General features: G+C 44.7%; 6 protein-coding genes and 2 non-coding genes across 8 annotated transcripts; 5 read left to right on the top strand and 3 right to left on the bottom strand.

The window, feature by feature from the left end:
* The first annotated feature begins 279 nt into the window (after nt 1-279).
* Nucleotides 280-2259, top strand: rps5 (ribosomal protein S5). The gene is made up of 6 exons (XM_068333682.1): nt 280-334; nt 986-1089; nt 1306-1515; nt 1585-1713; nt 1980-2078; nt 2156-2259. Coding segments are annotated over exons 1-6 (612 nt in total). The 5' UTR covers nt 280-333; the 3' UTR covers nt 2225-2259.
* On the top strand, nt 1114-1245 carry LOC137607919 (small nucleolar RNA SNORA3/SNORA45 family). The gene has a single exon (XR_011038082.1). It is a non-coding gene; the product is annotated as a small nucleolar RNA SNORA3/SNORA45 family (small nucleolar RNA).
* On the top strand, nt 1754-1885 carry LOC137607917 (small nucleolar RNA SNORA3/SNORA45 family). Its single transcript, XR_011038080.1, has one exon. It is a non-coding gene; the product is annotated as a small nucleolar RNA SNORA3/SNORA45 family (small nucleolar RNA).
* An 80-nt stretch (nt 2260-2339) lies between the features above and the next one.
* On the bottom strand, nt 2340-5105 carry ddah2 (DDAH family member 2, ADMA-independent). Its single transcript, XM_068332675.1, has 6 exons — nt 4968-5105; nt 3972-4291; nt 3688-3876; nt 3278-3397; nt 3034-3177; nt 2340-2834 (listed from the first exon to the last, which is right to left on the bottom strand). Exons 2-6 carry the CDS (start codon nt 4281-4283, stop codon nt 2715-2717), a joined length of 885 nt encoding a protein of 294 aa, XP_068188776.1. The 5' UTR covers nt 4284-4291; nt 4968-5105; the 3' UTR covers nt 2340-2714.
* Nucleotides 5106-7765: 2660 nt separating this feature from the next.
* LOC137606978 (prostate stem cell antigen-like) lies at nt 7766-9137 on the top strand. Its single transcript, XM_068332352.1, has 3 exons — nt 7766-8166; nt 8387-8506; nt 8702-9137. The coding sequence occupies exons 1-3, from the start codon at nt 8115-8117 to the stop codon at nt 8911-8913; spliced, it is 384 nt and encodes a 127-aa protein (XP_068188453.1). The 5' UTR covers nt 7766-8114; the 3' UTR covers nt 8914-9137.
* On the bottom strand, nt 9138-13492 carry clic1 (chloride intracellular channel 1). The gene is made up of 7 exons (XM_068332351.1): nt 13272-13492; nt 12989-13054; nt 12200-12309; nt 11810-11935; nt 10868-10974; nt 10591-10772; nt 9138-10511 (listed from the first exon to the last, which is right to left on the bottom strand). Exons 2-7 carry the CDS (start codon nt 13028-13030, stop codon nt 10350-10352), a joined length of 729 nt encoding a protein of 242 aa, XP_068188452.1. The 5' UTR covers nt 13031-13054; nt 13272-13492; the 3' UTR covers nt 9138-10349.
* Nucleotides 13493-14039: 547 nt separating this feature from the next.
* Nucleotides 14040-16305, bottom strand: stpg1 (sperm-tail PG-rich repeat containing 1). The gene is given in 6 exon segments (XM_068333681.1): nt 14040-14606; nt 14683-14873; nt 14948-15337; nt 15340-15557; nt 16027-16128; nt 16204-16305. Coding segments are annotated over 6 exon segments (1047 nt in total). The 5' UTR covers nt 16276-16305; the 3' UTR covers nt 14040-14532.
* Nucleotides 16306-16513: 208 nt separating this feature from the next.
* meaf6 (MYST/Esa1-associated factor 6) lies at nt 16514-20087 on the top strand. Its single transcript, XM_068332349.1, has 7 exons — nt 16514-16699; nt 17534-17649; nt 17773-17860; nt 17949-17994; nt 18083-18275; nt 19448-19481; nt 19659-20087. Exons 1-7 carry the CDS (start codon nt 16514-16516, stop codon nt 19671-19673), a joined length of 678 nt encoding a protein of 225 aa, XP_068188450.1. The 3' UTR covers nt 19674-20087.
* Nucleotides 20088-22039: the final 1952 nt, after the last annotated feature.

Below are 22039 nucleotides of genomic sequence, written 5' to 3'. Positions count from 1 at the left end.
ATTACTTGATGTTTAATACTGCTGTTAAACCTACAATTCTGTGAGTGAATGGTACGGTTTGATTAATTCCGCTTGTTTGAATTTGAATTTATAATTATTTATTTGCAAAATCCATTTTCTCATTCTGATGTCACTTTTTATAATGTAATGAACACTTTCCATCGCTCGCTTGTGCTATAATCGGATGGAAACGGCCGTTAGGGACATACACTACATTTCCCGGCATGCCTTGCGCACAGGAAGTAGCCGGCCACCTCACCGGATATCTGCGCGCGGCGCCCCGTGAAGGCCCTTTTCCGTCTCTGAGAAGTGTGGCACCGAACGGCGAACACAAGTGAGTGAATTAATCTCCTTTTTCTCCCGTCGGAATTTAAAAAACGGACTCAAACAGGATTAAATCATCCGCGGTGGATCCGCCCGTCCGGTCAGGAAGAATAAAACACGTTAGCTTTGCTGTAAAGTGACTTTATTCCCTCAAATGTTGCCCGATGAACACAACGGCGCTGAGCGTTAGCATGCGGCTAACGCGCTAACACATGTGGATGGGGCATGTTGATGATTCTTAGCGACAGGTAGCACGGTTAGCATTCAGTTTCACCAAATTTAATGACGAATAGGACTGTTTGCCTTAAAGTACGAAACACAACTGTTTATAATGTAAATCTATTGGCATTGGCTAGCTTGTTAACGGACACCGCTAAGGTTAGCTAACGTTACGTGAAGCTAAGCTAATACAGTCAGGCTTCAAATCGGGCCTTAAAGGTAGATTATAATGTTATTATTGAAATTAATGTCATTTCACATGTTTTTTAATATGTTTAATATTTGTGAAAAATGACGGATAGATTATGGGATCATCGGCATAAAAACTGGGCTACCTTTATGTTAGTGTAGATTAAATTAGTAACTGTATGGGATTATTGCTGTTTATCATGCTGCTTGATAAAGTATTACACTTAATTTTATGATACTATCTAATCCTCAGTGACCGACTGGGAGTGCGCCCCCGCTGTGGCCGAGACCCCCGAGATCAAACTTTTTGGAAAGTGGAGCACAGATGACGTCCAGATTAACGACATCTCCCTGCAGGTAGGAGACCCGTCTGAAACGTGAAGCGAGGCCAGAGTCACGCCTGGACGTCCACGTCGTCCCGGCGTGCTAGAGCGCTCGCAGAGCAACACGTCTTTGCTTATTCATTGGCTGTCGTCTGCTGTGATCCAGCCAATCACCAACTCAGACACACGACCGTTAGCGTCCTCCGTTAGCCTCATCGGCGTGTTGAGTCGACTTCTGTCCCCCGTGCAGGATTACATCGCTGTGAAGGAGAAATACGCCAAATACCTGCCGCACTCTGGAGGGCGTTACGCCGCCAAGCGCTTCAGGAAGGCCCAGTGCCCCATCGTGGAGCGTCTGACCAACTCCATGATGATGCACGGCCGCAACAACGGCAAGAAGCTGATGACTGTGCGCATCGTCAAACACGCCTTCGAGATCATCCACCTGCTGACCGGAGAGGTACGTAGCAGCTAGCTGCTAACGGTGCGACCATCAGGAACGTCGATACGAATTTCGTTCTCCCTGCAGAATCCCCTCCAGGTGTTGGTGAACGCCATCATCAACAGCGGCCCCCGTGAGGACTCCACCCGTATCGGGCGTGCCGGTACCGTCAGGAGGCAGGCGGTGGACGTGTCGCCCCTCCGTCGGGTCAACCAGGTACGGAGACGCCGCGTTCTGTCCTGATTGGTCGCCTTGACGCGAGGCTAGAGTCACGCCCGGACGCTGCCCGTCGTCCCGGTGTGCTAGAGCGCTCGCAGAGCAAACGTCTTGGTTTATTCATTGGCCGTCGTCGCCTGTGTCGCGGCCAATCACCGACTCAGATACATCCGTCTAAAGGGGGCGGGGCTCGTTCCTGTAGAGTCTACCCGTCTCACCCACCCGTCTCACCCACCCGTCTCACCCACCCGTCTCTCCCCCCTCAGGCCATCTGGCTGCTCTGCACCGGAGCGAGAGAAGCTGCGTTCAGGAACATCAAGACCATCGCCGAGTGTCTGGCTGATGAGCTGATCAACGCCGCAAAGGTCAGAGGTCGTCGTCCTGTCGACGGCTTACAAACAGCAGCATCCGACTTGGGAGTTAAAACTGTCTCTCCTTTCAGGGTTCATCAAACTCCTACGCCATCAAGAAGAAGGACGAGTTGGAGAGAGTCGCCAAGTCCAACCGTTAAGAAAAACGCTTTCACAATAAATTTGAAGAAATGTTTTCTGGTTTGTTTGTTTTTTAAATCACACAGAAGCGACTCGACTGACGTCAGTTAGATTTATTGATCAAATCCATAACATTAAAGCCGTTCAAAAACAGTCCCGTCATCAGCCTGTCAGTAAAACATCCGTTAAAACAATTAAAACTTGTCAGATTCGCTGACTCAGCGCGGTACCACAGTTCCTTCAAAATAAAAGTCTCCCAACAGGATCCGATATGTTCGGTGAGCGAAGAAACGAGTTCTGGTTGTGATGTGAAGGGAAATAACGTGAGATTAGTGAAGATTAAAAGGTGAAAACAGTGAAGCTGAGGTTTAACCAGTGGTGTAAGGGTTGTGAGAACGTAGTGGGGGGGTCATAGTGGGGAATAAAACCAGGTGGACGTTCGATGGTGAACTTGAACCTGTGGAAACCTGACGCGACTCGTTTCTCCGCCGCGAGCCGTCGTCCTGCCGGTTAGAAATGTCTGTGCTTCCTGTTGATGAGGAGGCAGAGCGAGGAGAGGGCGGCCCCCGCTTTGGACGCCTCGCTGCAGGCCGTCGGTAGGAGGGTGTAGTCCTGCAGCTTCTGGAAGGCCTGCGGAACAAACAGGAAACGCGTCAAACATCTGATAAAACATTTAAAAGCTCTGGAAAACAAACTTAAAAAGATGCAAAAATTTACTAAATGTAATTTTTCAATATTAGAATTTAAAATCAATGACTTCTGGTGTTGATGGAGGTCATTCTGCAGCTCGCCCCCCGCTGGGCGCCGGGCTGAACTGCAGCGGACTCACAGAGACGCTGTCGGGACATTCGTCCGCCGGCCGGTGGAGCAGGAAGTCCCGGTTGGACGGACCGCGGATGTAAAGGCAGTTAGCCGCCGCTTCTTCTGGGACGGTGAGGATCTCATAGTGGTGGTCAGTCAGCTGCTCCATCATCTGGACACACACACACACGAGATGGGAGGGGGGCGGACGGAACAGCCGAGTCTGAACGGACTCCCTGTGGGGTTTTGGTTCTCGGCCCTTAAACACTCACCCTCAGCGTCCTCTTGGCCCCGTTGCTGCTGCTGATGACGATGGTGTCGGGCCCCCCCATGGAGCAGATGCTCCTCAGCCTCACGCCGCCGCAGACGGGGACGGTGGACACGGTGAAGTCCTGGAGGTGGGGGGGGGACAGGAACGGTTAGCGAAGAGAGCGGAGAGTCATCTGCATAACTTGAAACACGATCTGGAGGATCGACACCACACACACACACACACACACACACACACACCCCAAGCAGATGCAGTGTGTGTGTGTGTGTGTGTGTGTGTGTGTGTGTGTGTGTGTGTGTGTTAAAAGCACTCAAGAGAAACCAATACTTGACGTCGGGCGTGTCGGCTTCTCCTTCTGCCAGGCTTTTTAAAACAGGACTACAACTCCCAGAATGCTTCACTCCGGCTCACCTTGAAGGTGTCGGCCAGCACCTCCGCCCCCCTCCTGTTGGTGTGAGCCGACAGGCCCACGAAGAACTCCTTCCCGGTGAAGAGGACGTCGCTGCCCTCCAGCGTGGGCCCTCCGGAGCCCCCCTCCTCGGCCCCCATCTCCACCACCGTCAGGTGGAGCTCCGACATCACCTTCCTCACCGCCTCCGCCTGGGGGGGGGGCGGTCAGAACCAATCGGATTAAACAAACAGGAAGTGTGATTTTAACCCTTTCAGCTCCAGTCAAACTTTAACCCCCCCCCCACCTCGCTGCGCCGCTGCTGCCTGAGGGGCCTGGTGATCAGCGCCGTCCCCCCCTGGATGATGGCCACGTCCTCGATCCTCCAGCTGTCCGGCAGCTCTGGGTCGGGGGGGATCTCGATCAGCTGCAGCCCCACCTTCTGCCTCAGAGCCCCCGTCAGGCAGCCGAACTGTCGCTGGGCCTTGGCCAGGTCCACCGAGGCCCCCCCACCGTTCTTGTGACCTTCGCCCTCCGCCGCCGCCGACGCCCCGAAAGTCTCCGGGATGCCCCGCACCACGGCGTGGGTGAAGCCCCCGTACTCACACATGTCGGCCATGTTTGGTTCTGTTGGAGGAGGAGAAGGTCAGACAACCACCCCCCCATCCTGGACTCCGCCCCCCCCACCTGGAGGAGATGAGGAATCAGGCCCTGATTATTCTAGAGGAACTCCTGAGGCGTTCAACGACACCACAGAAGAAGAACTGTCGGAGGTAGGATGATGAAGTTATTCAACAGCTTTTTGGGACAATCGCTCCTTTATGGTGTCCCAGTGGGGGGGCTGCAGAGAGGAACTGGTTCCATTCCATTCAGGAAGTGTAATTCTGGTCCATTTGGAATTTATGCAACAAGTGTTTGAATGCATGTCGTTAAAAAAAGTGATTTTATGTCAAATAATTAACAAGAACGTCCCTTAAATCAAACATTTCTATCTATGGAGGCTGCAATGTTAGATTCTGGGATAAAAGTTTAATTCATGCAAGTTTTATGACTGGGGAAGGAAAACTGAGGCAGGAATCGATCTGATTGATTGCATTAAGTATCAATAACCATGATGCATTCTGGGAATCGAACATGTTGCGTGTTTTCCTGCGGGGGCTGCACCGCCCAGCGCCCCGCCGCTCCTTCAGCCCCCTCCTGAGGATGATCCTCATCTCTCCCATCGGAAACTCCCGACAAACACGTCAGAAAAGTTCCACAAATAACCGGGAAACGAGCAGAAAAAGATCCGCTTCCTGCTCACCTTCAGACGGCTGTCCGCGTCCTCCGGTCCGCCTCGGTTCTCACTGCCGGAGTTTACGTCCAGAAGTGACCCAGTTCCCGTTAACCACACGCTCCCTTTTCCCTCCGCCGACCCAGCTCAAGCCGGACACTTTTAAACCTAACACTTCCGGTTGGCTTTCAAAATAAGACGACAATCGAAACCTTCAATTTGAGCTGTTGATTTTTAATCTCTTTTCGATAGTATTCATAAATTAAACAGCATTTTATTACTACTAATTTCAAATGTAATGGCGCTGAAATACAACGGATGTCAGTTATTTAACATTCAGCCGTACGTAGCGGCGAATTAAACCTCGTGAGCAGCCGTGCTCTTATTTTGAAAGCAGTTTGAGTGTACTTCCGGTCTCTTGGTGTGTTTACGTCCGGCTTGACGCGGCGCCCCCATCCCCCCACCGGGCCGTCCGGATTCAATCAGCGTTGATTTCAATCACCGACACGTTCGTTAATCGATTGTCAATAACGATCGATTTGTTCCAGCCGCGTTTATGAAGTTACCGACGTTTAATTTGAAGTTAAATACGCTTCCTGTAAAAGTACACAATCCTTTAAAATTAAGACTAGAAATTAATTAGAATTAGATTTAAGTTTTGATAAAGTTAAATAACATTAAAGCAACTAATATTATAAATAAAGGAATTTTAAAAAACAACTTAAAATTGGCCGTAAACTGATTTTAAACATCAGCTTAGTTGTGATGTTGTGCATTCACCTTTACAGGTTTGATTTATGAACAACAGGCTGTCCTCTTCTTCCATCGCTCCTCCTCCTGCTGTGACGTCACGAGGTTTATTTTTATTGATAATCCCTGTTTGTTTGCTTTTGTGTGACGCGACAGAAAAATAATCTGCACTTGCTGAAATGTGGGTTAAATGAAACCGGACGCCACAAATCAATCAATCGTCTGAATAGTTGATCACCAATCAATTGTTGTTGACAGTGATGTAAAGATTCATGAACAATAACAGCAAATGGAAACAGGAAGCAGCTCCTCGTTCCTCTCTTCTGATTGGATGGAGTTTGTTGAGGTTTTTCATCAGCAGAAGAAATGAAGATGAAATGTGTGTGAAAGAGGAGACGAGGGGACAGACGGGATTAAAAACACCATCTGTCTGCTGATCCTCCAGCCGAACACAAAACATCCTGTCAAATATAGAGCAGAGAACCCCCCCTATCAGAACCCCCACCTATAGATTAATGCTAGATTACAATCCATCTTTTGTTCTTTATTTATAATATCAAACAGAAAAGCTGCCGTCTGTTTATTCCTCCTGAAACTTCTTTGTATAGTGAATGAGAGGCTTTTATTTTGTCAGGTTTGCGTGCTTTTACTTTGTAAAGGGTGGATCTAAACCACGGCCTGAGAATGAAATAACTGCAGGAGAGGGTAGATACACACACACACACACACACACACACACACACACACACACACACACACACACACACACACTCTGGTGCCACACATGATTTATGACACCAATTGTTTGCCGTAGTTTCCTAAAAATCAAACTTTACTGTAAATAAAGCAGACAAACCATGTGTGTGTGTGTGTGTGTGTGTGTGTGTGTGTGTGTGTGTGTGTGTGTGTGTGTGTGTGTGTGTGTGTGTGTGTGTCTGTGTGCTGCCTGATTCACCAGCTGGTCAACAGCTTATTCAGTCTGAGCTCACAAGACCGCCGTCAGCAGACGTCCAGCACGCCGTCCTCATGGATCCCATTAGGCCTGATGGGTAATTCGGTTACGCCGCCGCCATCTGACCCGCCCTCCCAGAATCCTCTCTGCTCCTCTGCTCTGAGACAGAACTCTAGTAATACAGATGTATTCACACACCTGGATACAAGTTTCCATTTTATTTTAATATTCTTATCCACACAAATTAAACAGGAAATGGTTTGAAGTAAAACTAGCATGTAGCCCTTTTGAGCTAATTTAATCCCAAAGTTTTGACATATATATATATATATATATATATATATATATATATATATATTTGATTTACGACACAAATGTTCTAATTTTTGTCAGAAAGATTCAAATGTTTGTACATGATGTAAACCCATTCAGTGATGTAACATGGGATTATGCGTTTTCAAAAAGAGTAGATTTTAACTATTGATCCCCTGAGGAGGTTCCGTCAGGGAAATTAACAAATACCCGAAAAATAATAATTAAAAAAATAAAATAATAAATCTAAAAAAATTAATTAAAAAAGACCCGAAAAATGACAATTAAAAAATAAAATAATAAATATATTAAATAATAATAAAAAATATACCCGAGAAATAATAATCAAGTTTATGTCATTTTCAACAAAAAACATTGTAGTCGTAAAATCACTCATAAACCGTTAAAAGCTCATACCATGTTACTGTACAGTAAATAAAATAGAAGAAAATAGATTTTTCTGTACTGCTTCCTGTTTTCGTGGGTCACGGGGATTGCTGGAGCCCATCCCATAATAAAAACATATAATATCGTTTTATTAACTCGTAGCAACCCCCGTGACCTGCAATGAGGAAGGAACAGCTGAAGAGGAGACGGAGATGTTTTTTCTGTACGATAGTGAAAAATAAAATTTGTTTTGTCAGCTTAAAATAGATTCAAATTAACCAAATATTATTAAAATAAACTCATTAATGAAGTTCAGGACAGAACTGGAATAATCATCTCCGGTTTATTCCACTTAAGTTACGTCTCCTGGAACTGAGGTTTAACTGTATTCAATCATTAAACCCCCAAATTCACAGAACTAATAGAGGGTTCTAAACCTATAACCAATAATTCTGATTGATCTCTGTGGGGTCAGAGGTCATCCCGGTCTTCCTGTCTGCTGACGGCTTTGAGACTCCGGCGCTCGTAAGCGGCGCTGACGCGGGTCTCCTGATCGTAATCAGCCTCCAAATCGAATTAGTTGCCACAGGGAGGGGCCGGAGCGACACGGGGGCCCGACTCCGGCCTCCGGCAGAAGAGACGGAGTCGACGTGAGCATCGGTTCGCGTCCCGGTGAGACAGGAGCGAGCTGCAAGGGCGGGTCTGGACCTGATGATGTGCTGACTCGTCACTGGATCAGCAGCGTTTCCCCCGGCGACACATCAGGACCCGCAACCATGACTCGACCAGAACTCCTGACGCTTCTCCTGTGTTGTCTCCCGCTGGCAGGTACTCAAAGGTCCTGGGTTCATTTCCCACCTGAAGGTCCCACAGGTGGCGTTTATGCAAATTTACGCAAATTTAAAATAGGATGAAAAAGTTTTGATTGCATTTAAAGCTTCCAACCAGATGTTTGTTGTTTTCATGTGACGATCAAATCGCCTCGTGACGGTTAGCTGTAATGCTAGTTGTTAGCCCCGCCTCTGACTGTGGTTGCCATGGTTTCCAGCCTGCCTGCGATGCTACACCTGCGTATTTCCTGCCATCTCTCCTCTGGACTGCCTCAAGTTCCCTCAGGAGTGTCCGAACGGCCAGCGCTGCCTGTCCAGCAAGGCCACGGGCCGGCGAGGTGAGTGTGTGTGTGTGTGTGTGTGTGAGTGTGTGTGTGTGTGTCGCTGCAGATTTTAAAGCATGAAAACATTTTACTTTGAAAAGCGTGTGAAGCTCGAACCAACCGGATCAGGATCAAACACTTCCAACAAAGGCGGAGTCATCTCTGTAAGCCCCTCCCTCTGTTCCTAAGCCCCTCCCTCTGCTCCCATAGGCTCTCTCCAGGTGACGATGTACGAGAAGAGCTGCGCCATCCCCTCCCAGTGTGACATCAGCGGGCAGAAATACGCCAGCGGGCTCTACTTCAACTACACCAACGTGTGCTGCGACACAGACCTGTGTAACGCAGCGGCGCCCCCCGGTGGCAGTGGTGCAGCGCGGCTCACCCTCTGCCTGCTGATGGCGGTCGGCCTCCTGCTGGGCTGACCCCTGCCTGACGGGTCGACGCAGCTCCGTTTACAAAAACACTAAAATGTTTGATTTTATCTCATATTTTTAGCCAATAATATGAATTTACGTCACAATCTGATTAACTTGAGATTTTTTCTTTATTATTTCGGTTTTATATGTTTGTGTTTTACTTGTTTGTAGCTATGACGCTAATTCAAACTGTTTTTGTGCAGTTAATAAAAACACAACAGTCCTAATAATTCTTATCAAGATGTCTTTTATTGCGATATCGATGCGCTGGTGGTTCGATTGTCTTTTTAATGTCTTTTAAATGGCGTGAAAAAAAAAGACGCTACAATCCATTGAAGGAAAAAAATAAGAAAAAAAGATTCTTTAAGACAGTAAAATGAAAAAAAAATTTTTAAAAATTTGAACGACAAAGAACCTTAAAATTTATTCTGTCCAACAGCAATAAATGAAAATATTTTCCACACAAATGCTAAAAATTCTTTAGCGTTGAAATATTTCAGACTTGGTCCCTTTAAATGGTTCATTTTAGAAAACAAAGTAATCTGCATAGATTATTATCGAATTGCACTTAGGTTTCACTTTTCATTCTGGTTATGAATCTTTATTCACGTCTGTTAGCATCCAGTTAGCATCCAGTTCCTCCCACTGGTTCAGTGGATCAATCCAACAACCTACGAGGCTTTTACTTCCTGATCCAGTGATTTTTTTTTTAGCTTTTTAACTGTCAACAAAAAATGAAACACATCCTTTATTTACAGATATATAGACCCAAATATTGACCAATGGGAACACTTCGATGCTAGCCAATCTACAGTAACGCTAGCAGCTGAAGCTAAGTGCTTGAGTCAGGATGCTAAAATGCTCAGGACAATGCTAGAAGGCTAACTTTAGCAGGTTTGACACCACCTGGGTTTGGTGTGTTAGCATGCTAACATTTGTTAGCACTAAACAGAAAGAGGAAGTGAAGACGGAGGGATTATTGGCACTACAGGATCCTCCCACAGCTACAACCTACATGTGTGCTGTTTTAAATGTGTGCATGCTAACATTCAACTTCCTGTTTCCTGTCGCTAACTCGTTTCATCCGACACAAGCGACTCCTCTTCCTCTTTCACACCTTCACTCAGGACAGGAAGTACGAGACACAAGAGGCGCTGGGTGGGCGATAACTCTAGACGTCTGGGGGAGGGGAGCGCGGGTCGATAGAAATCATTTCCTGCCTCTGTAACGGTTAGCGGTGCCCCGCCCCCTCCTTAAAGGGACGGAGAACAAAACTTCTTCCTCTCTGAGGCGCGACGACGAAGAAGAATTTAAAGATCCTTAAAAAAAAAAACAATTTAAGAAGTAAAAAACGTTTCCTTCTCGGCCCGGATTGATCTGATAGGCAGCTTCGTGATGTGTGTGTGTGTGTGTGTGCGTCCGGTGTGTGTGTGTGTGTCCCTCTACTGCAGCGCTTTGGCTACCAAGGCGTAGGCCATGTGGATCTCCTCGTCGATGGGGCAGGTGGAGGCGAACTCCTCACGGGCGTAGGCGGCGTTCAGGTACCGCCACAGGTGTGTGAGGGACGAGGGGATGCTGAAGCCGCGGTACTTCAAACACACCACCTGGAGGAAGGGAATCACACCCGTTACCCACAATCCACCTCTCCCTCCCCAGGCTGCCCCGCCTCAGACAGGAGGTCACCTTCACGATGTGGAGCTTGGGCAGCAGGTTGCAGTCGGCCAACGTCAGCTGGTGGCCGTCCAGGAAGGGGCGGGACGAGGGAGCGACCTCATCGGCGCTATTCTGGTCGATCTCGTCAGGAAGTTGGGTGCCGAGGAAGTCGTCCAGCTTCTTCAGGGCCTTCAGCAGACCTTTCTCCAGATCTGAAGGTGGGGGCAGAAACAGGAAGTGAAGGCGGTTCCGTCGTGACTCCACAGGAACAGAATTCATTTAGATGTTTCATCTGAGCTGCTCTCACTGTCGTGGTTCTGAGGGTTGGAGTTTTTCACGTAAGCAGAGAACTTGGAGAAAACGTCCATCCCCGCCGTGTTGGCCTCCGGGTTACGAGCAGCCAGACACGGATACCTGAGCAAACACAGTGATTATTGATTATCTATGATCAATCAGCATGGCAAGAAAAAAAATATTCCTGGAATGTGAAAAATTAGAAGTTTAGAGAAAAAAACATCACAAGAAAAAAACACAAGACAAGAACATGTGACTCATAGTGAACAACCAGCTGATCATCATCACTCAATTCATACATTATTGATCTATAAATAACTGGTTACATAGGCAACAATTGTATGTTTTTACTTACATACAGGTATGTACTGTATATATAAGTGTATATATACACATACACACAAAACATACATATACAGACATTTTTGCACACATGTGTGTACATAAGTTTTTTGCATAGGTGTGTATATCTAATAGATTAAGTAAGAAAAAATTTATATTTGTACATATATGTATGTATTTTTTTAGGTACATACGTATGTACTGTATGTGTTGATGTATGTTTTGTGTCTATGTGTACAGACAAAACATACACACAGTATGTGTGTGTATAAGTATATATATGTATATAAGGATATATATACATATACTGTATATACACAAATATATGTGTATATATATTATATATGTATGTATATATATATATGTGTAAAATCTCTTGTTTTTATATATATATACTGTATATATGTGGAGTATTTTATATATATGTATATATAATGTTTGACTTGAACCGAATCATTGTCAGTTAAATCTGTTTAGCAATTTTCTTTTGACTTCCTGTCAAAAATCACCATTTATGGATGTATATATGGATGTATGAATGGACGTACATATGGATGTATGTTGGATGATGGTTGGATGATGGGACAGTTGGATGTATGGATGGCTGATTTACTTGGGGGGGCAGAGATTCTCCTCCAGGAACTCCTCGATCTTGTTGGTGTCGGTTTTCACCTCGGAGCCGTAGAGCAGGAAGGGCGGCTGGGTGCCGGGGGCCAGGTCCTTCAGGACGTCCAGCTTCCTGCCGGCGGAGGGACGGACGGACGCGAAGACAATCCAACCGCAGGAGGGGGGGGGCGGGAACAAAAAAGAGGAAGCAGGGAAGGAACATCAGAACAGGAAATGAGTCACGTCTGCAGCTCGTGTCACGGCGGCTTTTATATCTGCTAACGCCGAACGAAACGCTCCCTGGTTCCGGCGCCGCTTGGTACCGGGGAGGGGGAGGGGCTTTATCGCATTCCTTCATTGTTGCAACAGGAAGCGGGAGTCAGACGGGAGTGTTCACCTCTTCATGTCCACCGTGGTGACATCGAACGTCACTCCCTTCAGCCACAGCACCATGAAGAGCCGCTGGGAGAAGGGACAGTTCCCGATGCTCTGGCCGTCGCTGCCCGCCTGCCGACAAAAACACAAAAAACACGTCAAAATACGATTTGAACGCGATCCAAACGGGCGACGAACTTCAAGGGAGTTTGAGCAGCCGATAACAACAAAGAGAGCGCCGCAGAAACATTCCTGCATTCGTCACATATTTCTAATCCGGCGTTCCTTACTGTCACATTCCCAACCCTGGAATCAAACATCGCAAACATCTTAACTGTTATTGCTTCAGCTATTGACTGATTTGCAGTCAGGCATTTCAGGAGGCGATCCAAAACGCTCCTTCATTTCCAAAGCGGCGCAACCTGTTAGCAACGGTAACGCCACAGGAGACCACATTATACTGTTAATGAAGGGTTTATGAAGTGTTACGAAGGGTTAATAAGCAGGACGTGGATGAACTACGTCGTCATCGACTTAATGATGATGTCATGATGGAAACTTCAGGTCAGGCGAGGGGAGCGTTTTGCTTCTTATACAGCAAAAAAAGATTCGCCAACAAACTAAATCTAGATTAAAGTCGCTGCAGATTATGTAAACATGATTAGATGTAAACCAGATTAGATTTGTAAAGCCGCTGAGTCAGCACAGGTGAGCCTAAACACCGTTTCAGATGTTATCAGGTTAAAATAACAAACCAGTAGAGGAGAAAAACCCATTAAAACCATTAGATGGCTGCACTGGGAACGTTTACCTTGACAAAAAGTTCCACTTTGGGCTGATTGGCGTCGCTCATCTTCACGTCTCGAAGCAGGAAATTCTGTGAACGTGGAAACAGAAACGAAATGAATCGAAACGCGGAGGAAGTTTTTTTTTTCCTACACAAGACAAGAGTTCCAGCGTCGGACAGCCTTTTTTTTTTTTTAATTTAAAAAACGTCACGTTTTGCGGCTAAACTGACGTCAAACCGCGTTTAGCTGGGATGCTAACGGCTAATAATGGTGGTTTGGGTTTAGTCTGAAGTCTTTAGCTCGAACCTCTGGGCCGTCGCGGATGCTCGGAGCTGCTCTCTGCTCGAACGCCCTCCCCGTTCTGGTGTCTGCTGTCACCGCCGCGCCTCCATTTCCTGGTGCCGCGCGACGGGCGGCTCGAGCCCCTCCGAGGTCGGCGCACACAAAAGGCTCGCGCTCCACCTCAGGACAGAGGCTCGAGCGCTCCGCGTGATTCAAGAGATGCAGGCTCGAGCGCGGCCAGACGGAGAAGAAGAAAGTAAAACAAAGTGGATTCAGGTCGATTTGTTTGATTGTGGAATAATCCGTTAATTCAAGAATAATCTGTGTGAAGTTAGAAAAGTGAATAAAGTTTTGTTTTTTTTAAATTAAAATGGAACGAAATTTAAATTAACTTCCCGTTTCGTTTAGGTTGAGAATTTTTATTTTTCTCCGGGTCAGTTACAAAAGTAAATGTTTTTATTTTAAAATAACTCGAGAAAGAATTTTTTTAAATTATATTAAAAATGGAAAAACATATACAGTATAATGTTAATATAGTTAATATAAATATATATTAAAATGTATTGAATATTAATACATTTCCGTACATATGTATTTTTTCAAATTTTAATATATTTTATATAATATGTTATATATATGATATATATATACAGTATATATATATATACACAGTATATATATATACAGTATATGTGTGTGTGTGTGTGTGTGTGTATATATATATATACACACACATATATATACTGTAAATATATATATATGAAAAACTGGTAATTTTAATATAATTTTATTTTTTATAATATTTATAATATTGTAATGACATTGTTCGCCTCTGTTTTGCTCCTAGTCAGTTAACTGTTTTCCACATTTCGTACCTGCGTGTTATCCTGGAGGGCGTCGCTAGGGGGCACTAGCTAGCTATATTGCCACACCCATTTCTGTTCACCTATCACACATAAATATGAATATTGTTGAGCATATAAACTTGATGTGATGCAGTTAACAAGTTTTTTGCTTTATCTTTTCCAGCGTGGCTCGTTGTCCAATCAGAGGTTGTTGTTTCTTCTCCATCCTGTTCATTCTCCATCCTGGTCTCTCTCGTCCTCTTCCTGTCCAGACGGTTCTTTGTCCAGTTTCGTCAGTTGGCGGTGATGTCATCTGAAGCTCTCAGCTGTTGCCGTGGCGTCGGGCTGACTGGACCACCAGCTGCTGGGGATTCGATGCTTCCTCATCTCCGTGGAAACGAACCCGTGATGGAGGATTTTAATCCACATGAAGTTGTCCTTCAGACCGGGATCCAGACTCTGGAGTCATTGTAGAAGAAGGACCGCTTTGGTGAAACGTGTGGATCATAGAAACCTACAAACACAGACAGACTTAACTCAACTCTGCCCCGGATTCGAACCCACAACCCTCTGAAACGCTCCCAGCCCACCTGGTCCTGGTCTTCTGTCGGCCGGGGGCTTCTGGGGTATTCGTTCAGTTCTGGATGCGAATGCAGCCGTGGGCATGGGATGCTTGGGCGGGCCCCTGGGGGTCCCGATGTCATACTGCCCGGGGCCCGGAAGGGGCGGGGCCTTAGGGACAATCAGAGGAGGGGCTGATATTGCCAAATAGTGCCCCCTTCTGGAAAGACAGTCAAAACTGTTCACATTCTGAAGCTGTGAAACACAGATTATAAATATTGTGTGTTCGCTCACGGCAGGAGGGTCCTCTTCACCGCTGGAGGGGCCTGATGGGGGCTGTAGGCCCCGGGGCCCGGGACGTGGTGGTCCACTGGGGGGGGGATTCTCTGGGTGTTTGATTTGAAGGGGGACAGGACGGCCCTGGAGCCCCGCTGGATGGAACTGTTGTTCACGTCATAGTGGCCTTTACGAAACGAATAAATTAGCATTAAATGAAATAAAACGGCTTTAGAATGATCGACGTCGTGTAGAGAACGTGGAACGTTACATGGCGACGGAACGTTTTTGTTCAGGCAGAAGGAGCCGCGTCCGGTTTTGGACAGGAACGCCGACGTTCCACCGGCCCAGGAGAACGTCGTCTTGCTGCCGCGGCGGATCTGAAACGAGAAAACGTTCACCGACGGCCTCAGAGGACGCCCCCCAGAGCCCACCAGTGGTCACCTACGTCGTACTGGTTTGGAGCCGGAGTTCCGCGCTTCGGTATGCCCGGCGGAACGGCCACAGGCAGTCTGAACACCCGGGAGACGCCGGCGTTGAAGTCACGCCGACCGGTGAGCGAGCGCTGCAGGTTGTAGGTGTTGGGTCCCGGGACGCCTCTGTGGGGGTTCCTGGAGGCCCTGAGGGGCTTTTGGAGGTTCAAATGTAATAAAAAGATTTAAAAATATTTAAATCAGTGCAGGCAAAATATCTCAAGTCAGCTTTGAGATGTAAGATTGGATTTTTGATCAAAATACAACAGATTATAGTCACGTTAGGGAACCAAATGTAAATACTAGTATGTAATTAAAGATGCTAACCATGCTAATGCTCATGCTAAGGATGTTATTTGGACATAAATATATAAAACCACAGTGTGTCAACTGTAGGCCGGTCCCAAGCCTGGATAAAATGCAATTTGTTGCAAGAGGAAGGGCATCCAGCATGAAAAACTTTGCCAAATAAACTAAAATGGAAAAAGGATGCTACTCTGTGGCGACTACAAGATTTATAATCTCCATACCACAAAAGAATAAAAATTTTAATTTTAATTTTAATTTTAAATAAATAAAATATAATGGCTTCCCAGTAATTCTTGTAAACGATGTGATCTTGACCTTGGATGGAACAAATCCTGTGGTTCCTTTCTTTGAAAAGGATGGACTTTGAACTTCAGCACTGGAGCGACAGTCGTAACTGGCCGGTCCTGGATTTCCATTCTGAAAACAAAAACTCTTCATCATATTAAATGGTCTTTATTAGAAACGATAACGTTTAAATTTAAAATCTCCTACCAAACACAGGCGTGAAGGGAATCTCCTCGCGTTCGATAAAAGCTCTTTCTCTTCTGGACTTATTGTCACCATTGTTTGGTATTTAGTTGATATAAAAGATGAAACAGAATGAGGTGGAATTTGATCTGCTTTAAAATAAGAACAACCATCAGCTCTCAATTAGTTTAGTTTAAAGATCACAAAGTTAAACTCACTTTTATTAATTCTCCGGTACTTGTTGCACATGTTTTAGGTCGCAGCTACCTGTTAAAATCACTTAAACGACGCAGATCTTGTTGCCATGGCAGCGTGAAAACACTTGGCGGACGCCATGTGTGACTTCTGGCGCCCTCTGGCGGCAGCGCCGGGGAGCGTCACCCGCTTTATAGCAACCCGCCTCTGTTTTGTTCGGTTAGCTTCATCCATCATGGCGATGCATGCGAAGACCACTCCGCCGCAGATCCCGGACACCCGCCGGGAGCTCGCAGAGCTGGTCAAGAGGAAACAGGAACTCGCTGTGAGAAGTTTTTACCTCCATTCACTCAAAAAAAGCGACACTGAATGTTTTATCGATCCGAATTAAAGCGTTTATATTTACGAGCGGAGGCCTCGGTTAGCCGCTCGGCTAGCTAGTCCGGCTATTATGTGGGGAGCAGAACGGTGGTAGCATTTGTATAGATATCTATTATTGATTGGATTTATCAACACGGTGGTGTTTTATTGACCTTTTCAAAACGTTATGAAGTTTAAAAAAATGTGCAAATGTCTAAAAATATGATTATGTTGCGCCCACGGGGTGTTACCCGTTCTGTTAGCTAGCTAGCTAGCTAGCATTTCTACATCGTAGCTGCCGCCCGGTTTGGAGTAGTTCTCGCGAGATCTTAGGGCTGGACGTGATTTGCGTGCCTGTGTTTGATTGGACAGTCAACCAGGAAGTTTATTCCAAACTGAATAGAAACGATTCATTAAAATTAAAACACTAAAACAGCTCAAATTCAAATTGTCTGATAAATAGATATTAAAAATATTACAAATTAGTGATTATTATATTGATTACAGACTAAAAACCACTCACTTATATTGTTAATGATAAATTCAGATCAAAATAACACGTAAGTAAAAACATTAGAATACCCCAAATTCATACTATCTGAGAAAAAATATTACAAATAAATATTATTATATTGGTCACAAACTAAAAACAACTCTCGTTTAATGTTTCAGATAAATTCAGAAACACAAAAATTAAAATGACACTAAAATAAGCACCTTGAATTCAAACAGTCTGACAAACAAGTCGAGCTCCTGTTTTGTTTTCATAATTAATTCCGGATTGATCCAACTCCCTCAGGAAACCCTGGTGAACCTGGAAAGACAAATCTATGCGTTTGAAGGCAGCTACTTAGAAGACACCCAGATGTACGGCAACATCATCCGAGGATGGGATCGATACCTCACCAACCAAAAGTAAGGCATCACACACATTCCAGTTGTTCTAAAAGTGAAGATCTGTCGTTTTGATCGATCAGAGAGCAAATGATTGGGTGTGCCGTTGTCATGGTAACAGACATTTTTGTGTCATTTCCACAGGAACTCCAACAGCAAGACCGACAGAAGGAACAGGAAGTTCAAGGAAGCGGAGCGTTTATTCAGCAAGTCGTCCGTCACGTCGGTCGCAGTAAGATTTGTTCCTGGAACGATTTTTAGTTCCTCTTTTGCTTTGTGAGGAGAAACGAACCAACGTCCTCCTGGTTTTTGATCTGCAGGCGGTGTGTGCTCTGGGTGGGATTCCAGATCACATGAATGAAAAACGTGAGTTTGTCTCGGCGCCGTCGTTGTGGAAAAGTTTCTTCTTCGTGGTCTTTTTGTCTCCTGACGCTTTGAGTTTGTGTCGCGTCAGGCGAGGCAGGAAGTGGAACGGAAAGCGACGCGTCACCGGATCTCCAGAACCAGGAGAACGAACCGAGTCAGGACGACACGGAGGACGTGGACTCCACGCTGCAGGACCTGAAGCCCCAGAAGGCCGTTTCCTCCTCTTCCTCAGGCAGCCATCACGGGAGCCACAAGAAGAGGAAGAACAAAAACAGACACAGGTCGGTGATGGTCACGTTTGACGATTGATTGATGGGAGTTTTTATTGATTGTTGATTTGTTTACATGTACAAACATGTCGGTGGGAGAAGAAGGTGTGACGATAAAACAAGAATTTTTAAAAATGCAACTATTAAAAAGTATAGAAATGTTTCCCAAACCTCATTTTATTTGGTCCCAAAACCCCTAAATTATGAAAAACAAAATATTTTCATCAACCAATAGACTTGCAGACTTTATCTGTGTATAATTAGTTATATATAAGTTACGTAAAAAATTGATAAAGAATGAAAAGAAACACAAAAGTCACAAGAACACACGAGCTACGTCTTTACTCCACCAACGAGAACGAGATCCGGTCTCACTGATGTATCCATCCGCCAACACGTGGTAAAGAACGAGATGCGGTCTCACTGATGTCATATCCATCCGCCAACACGTGGTAAAGAACGAGATGCGGTCTCACTGATGTTGTGTCCGTCCGCCAACACGTGGTAAAGAACGAGATGCGGTCTCACTGATGTTGTATCCATCCGCCAACACGTGGTAAAGAACGAGATGCGGTCTCACTGATGTTGTATCCATCCGCCCGTCTCCTGACGGTGTGTGTGTGTGTGTGTGTGTGCATCGACAGCGGTGTTGTGTATCCGTAGCCCCCGTCTCAGGTCGTGAACTAACAGCTGCTGCTCTCTTCCTTTCCCTAATGCTGCCCCCCCCCCTTCCAGTCCTTCTGCCATGTTTGATTATGACTTTGAGTAAGTCTGACTTTTACTTCCTGTTCCTGTGGTGTCGGCGTCCCGCCTGCTGTAAGAACCCATCCTTCACTTCTCCAGTGTTTGTCCTGCTTCTAGAGGCTCCGCCTGCTAGCTCACGCCAGCTGCATGCCACCATGTCTGTCTTTAGTTTGGAATGCGGCCAGCATGATCTTAGACGCTCCTGCTTGCTGTTGGGGGTTTAATTCCTTTAATATTGCTCCAACTCTCTTGGACTCCTCAGATCTTTTTACCGGGTTTCTGATTTCTGCACGTCATACACCAACATCATTTAGCGCTGTTGTGTTGGGGGGTATTTAGGGGGTATTTGGGGGTATTTGCAGCCTTCGTCATCCTCCGTTGGCATCAGAAGCAGCTTCATCGTCTGACGTTTTTACAGCTTCGTTCTGTTTCTGTTGCAGATTCGACATGAAAGTCAACAAGAAACCGAGAGCCGTAAGTCCGTTAATCCGTTAATCGTCTTATAAGAGTCAGAATACGTCACAGCAAAATGGTTTTGTTTCTGAAAATGTTTAAAAATCTGCTTTGTTTGACTTTTATTTTGCATTGAATTTAGTTTCGCTGATGATGAATTTCTCTGTTTGACGTGATTTTATTTTCTGTCCCCTCCAGGATTATGCTACCTAAAAACTGGACCGACGAGGACAAACTAAGAGTAACAAAGACTTCTGTGAACTTTTTATGCCTTTTTTTTTGTTGTTCCAACTCGTTGTGTTTCCACCTGTACTGTGTTTGTTGCTGTGGTTTCGATCTGACTGGCCGGTTTGGTTATTGATAGATTGATAGATGGAACTCGACTCGTTCACACAGGAGAACAGAACCGGACCGGATCGGTGCATTCTCGCCTCCAGGAAGCCGTCATCTTGTATAGTGTTTAAAAAAAAGAATGTATTTATTATGTAGTTAATTTTCATGCCTCATTTTTGTAAAAAAAAGAAGAAAAAAAGTGTTTTTTCCTTTTGTTAAAAGCCAAATACCCTGAAATACCCCATATTCTTTTATTACATGTTTTATTTTCAAAATAAAATTCCAGTAACTTTTTGTTTTCTTGAACAGTAGTGCGTTTGTTTTACTCATCATTGTAACAAAACGTCAGTCCCACACATGAAACAACCTGAATTTAACCGCGTTAAAGCAGGAATGTTCACTCCTGACAGGAAACACGTTTTTATCAGAGTTAAAAGTATCGATTGATATTTAAAGTGTTTTGATTGATCTCATGTTTTAATAGATGATTAAAGTGTTTGATATTAAAGTTATAACTTGTTTTGAGCCCCTCTATCCGCTAGGGGGCACCAGAGCGCACGACGCTGGTTTTAGTCAAGGGATTTTCATGTCGAATGTCGAGTTTGTCGTTAAAATCTACGAATAACTAATTTGGTTGCGTTTTAAAGACATTGGACTTATTTTACAACAAAATTCACATAGTGGAACTATAATTTTATGAAAGCCGGATGAATTTAGACGTATGACTACAATGACTTTGTTGTAAATATAACTATTATAACCCCACAGATTTTTTTTTCTATTATCAAAGATATTTATCTTCTAAATCTTCTTTTTTTTTTTTAATCCAAGATCTTCAAATTCATAAAATCTGCCTTAAATGTGACCAACATCCTCCTATATTATGAAATAATATAAAACTCCATATTCAGAACAAAATGTATTTTAGAAAGGGAAAAAAAAAGTACATTGGCTGAAAAAATCTTGATTCTCACATGAATCTTAAAACTATTATTTACAGACTTGTAAGAGTTAAAATTAGGTTCTCCGGACATGAAAATGACCCACATTTCGAGTTTTATGAGTTTCTTCTCCACATTAGAGATGAAATTAAGACCTTTACGACCTGCGTCATTTAGAAAACTGATTTACGTCAGTGTCTGGACCGTGTTTGTTAAATGAATTCAGTCGATTAGTCACCTGTACGTGTCTGATGTGATTCATCTGCAAAAGAAAACACCTGTCGGCTGTCGTAAAACCATCTGCTGGTTCAATGAAGATCAATCTGGAGGCGATTCTGACGAAATCCAATATTTTTCATCCCCGATTTACTTTTTACTGAATCCACAGACTGATTAGTGAGACCCCACATGTGGCCCTGGTCCCTCTGGTGAAGGGCCCCCCCCGGCTTCCCCAACATCCTCCATCCTGTACGAGAAAAACCAGACGGAGACGGGAAACGGAGATGTCTGAGATGTTTCTAGTTTTTTTGGAACAGAAACACTCTGACATTTGAAGCCGGTGTGTTTTCACCCCTGGGGGGGGGGGGGGGGGGGCGCAGCAATAGGCTCGACATTCCTCCTCACAGATGTGACAGCGATCAATTTGTGCGGTAGCTCAACCCGTGTTAGCACATGCCTGAGTTACGTTTACGAAGCGTGATACAGGGGAAAAATTTGCTAACGTGTTTTTTTTGTCAGACGGATCCCCGAAGACGGGTCTGAACTTAGTTGCATTTAAAGAAAATAACTTTTTACAATAATCAAAGATGAACCTGCAGCATCGATCTGTTATTCTCTGGCTAACATTAGCCTAAAACACTACCTGGAATGTGTTGTTACGTATAAAACAAGATCTTAGAACTACATTATGAACAATTAGCGTAAAATATTTTTGAAATAAATAAATATAATGTTCTTTTGGCTTTGCCCTTCAGGGGTCGCCACAGCGAATCAGTTGCCTCCATGTAACCCTGTTTTCCATCTAAATCATAGATGTGATTCCCATGTTTGATTTGGCAAAAGTTTTACGTCGGATGCCCTTCCTAACACAACTGTATTTATCCGGACTTGGGACCGACACAATAAGACACTGGCTTGTGCCTTCTTGCTGCTAAATTAAATAAAATATTTGTAGTAATAATAATAATAAAAATAAAATAATCATAATATTAATAGTACAATAGCAATTATAATAATAATAATAATTATTATTATTATAATTATAATTATTATATATTTTGTATTTTTTGCTAAATTTAACTATGA

The sequence above is a fragment of the Antennarius striatus genome, chromosome 14 (assembly GCF_040054535.1).
Source record: "Antennarius striatus isolate MH-2024 chromosome 14, ASM4005453v1, whole genome shotgun sequence".
In the NCBI taxonomy this organism is placed as follows: domain Eukaryota; kingdom Metazoa; phylum Chordata; class Actinopteri; order Lophiiformes; family Antennariidae; genus Antennarius; species Antennarius striatus.
The sequence above is the reverse complement of the archived record's forward strand: the minus strand, read 5'-3'. Positions and strand labels throughout refer to the sequence as shown.

Bases quoted from the DNA above. Each gene is read 5' to 3' on its own strand.
- rps5 (XM_068333682.1), top strand. The intron at 1,714-1,979 runs GTACGGAGACGC...CTCCCCCCTCAG, and splicing joins CCCTCCGTCGGGTCAACCAG to GCCATCTGGCTGCTCTGCAC. The intron at 2,079-2,155 runs GTCAGAGGTCGT...CTCTCCTTTCAG, and splicing joins AGCTGATCAACGCCGCAAAG to GGTTCATCAAACTCCTACGC.
- ddah2 (XM_068332675.1), bottom strand. From the start codon at position 4,283: ATGGCCGACATGTGTGAGTACGGGGGCTTCACCCACGCCGTGGTGCGG. The intron at 3,877-3,971 runs GTGGGGGGGGGG...CCCCCCCCCCAG, and splicing joins GGCAGCAGCGGCGCAGCGAG to GCGGAGGCGGTGAGGAAGGT. The intron at 3,398-3,687 runs GTGAGCCGGAGT...CCCCACCTCCAG, and splicing joins TGCTGGCCGACACCTTCAAG to GACTTCACCGTGTCCACCGT.
- LOC137606978 (XM_068332352.1), top strand. From the start codon at position 8,115: ATGACTCGACCAGAACTCCTGACGCTTCTCCTGTGTTGTCTCCCGCTG. The intron at 8,167-8,386 runs GTACTCAAAGGT...CATGGTTTCCAG, and splicing joins GTGTTGTCTCCCGCTGGCAG to CCTGCCTGCGATGCTACACC. The intron at 8,507-8,701 runs GTGAGTGTGTGT...CTGCTCCCATAG, and splicing joins CAAGGCCACGGGCCGGCGAG to GCTCTCTCCAGGTGACGATG.
- clic1 (XM_068332351.1), bottom strand. From the start codon at position 13,030: ATGAGCGACGCCAATCAGCCCAAAGTGGAACTTTTTGTCAAG. The intron at 10,773-10,867 runs GTGAGAGCAGCT...CCCCACCTTCAG, and splicing joins CAACCCTCAGAACCACGACA to ATCTGGAGAAAGGTCTGCTG. The intron at 10,512-10,590 runs GTGACCTCCTGT...CCCTTCCTCCAG, and splicing joins CCAAGCTCCACATCGTGAAG to GTGGTGTGTTTGAAGTACCG.
- meaf6 (XM_068332349.1), top strand. From the start codon at position 16,514: ATGTGTGACTTCTGGCGCCCTCTGGCGGCAGCGCCGGGGAGCGTCACC. The intron at 16,700-17,533 runs GTGAGAAGTTTT...CAACTCCCTCAG, and splicing joins AGAGGAAACAGGAACTCGCT to GAAACCCTGGTGAACCTGGA. The intron at 17,861-17,948 runs GTAAGATTTGTT...TTTGATCTGCAG, and splicing joins CGTCCGTCACGTCGGTCGCA to GCGGTGTGTGCTCTGGGTGG.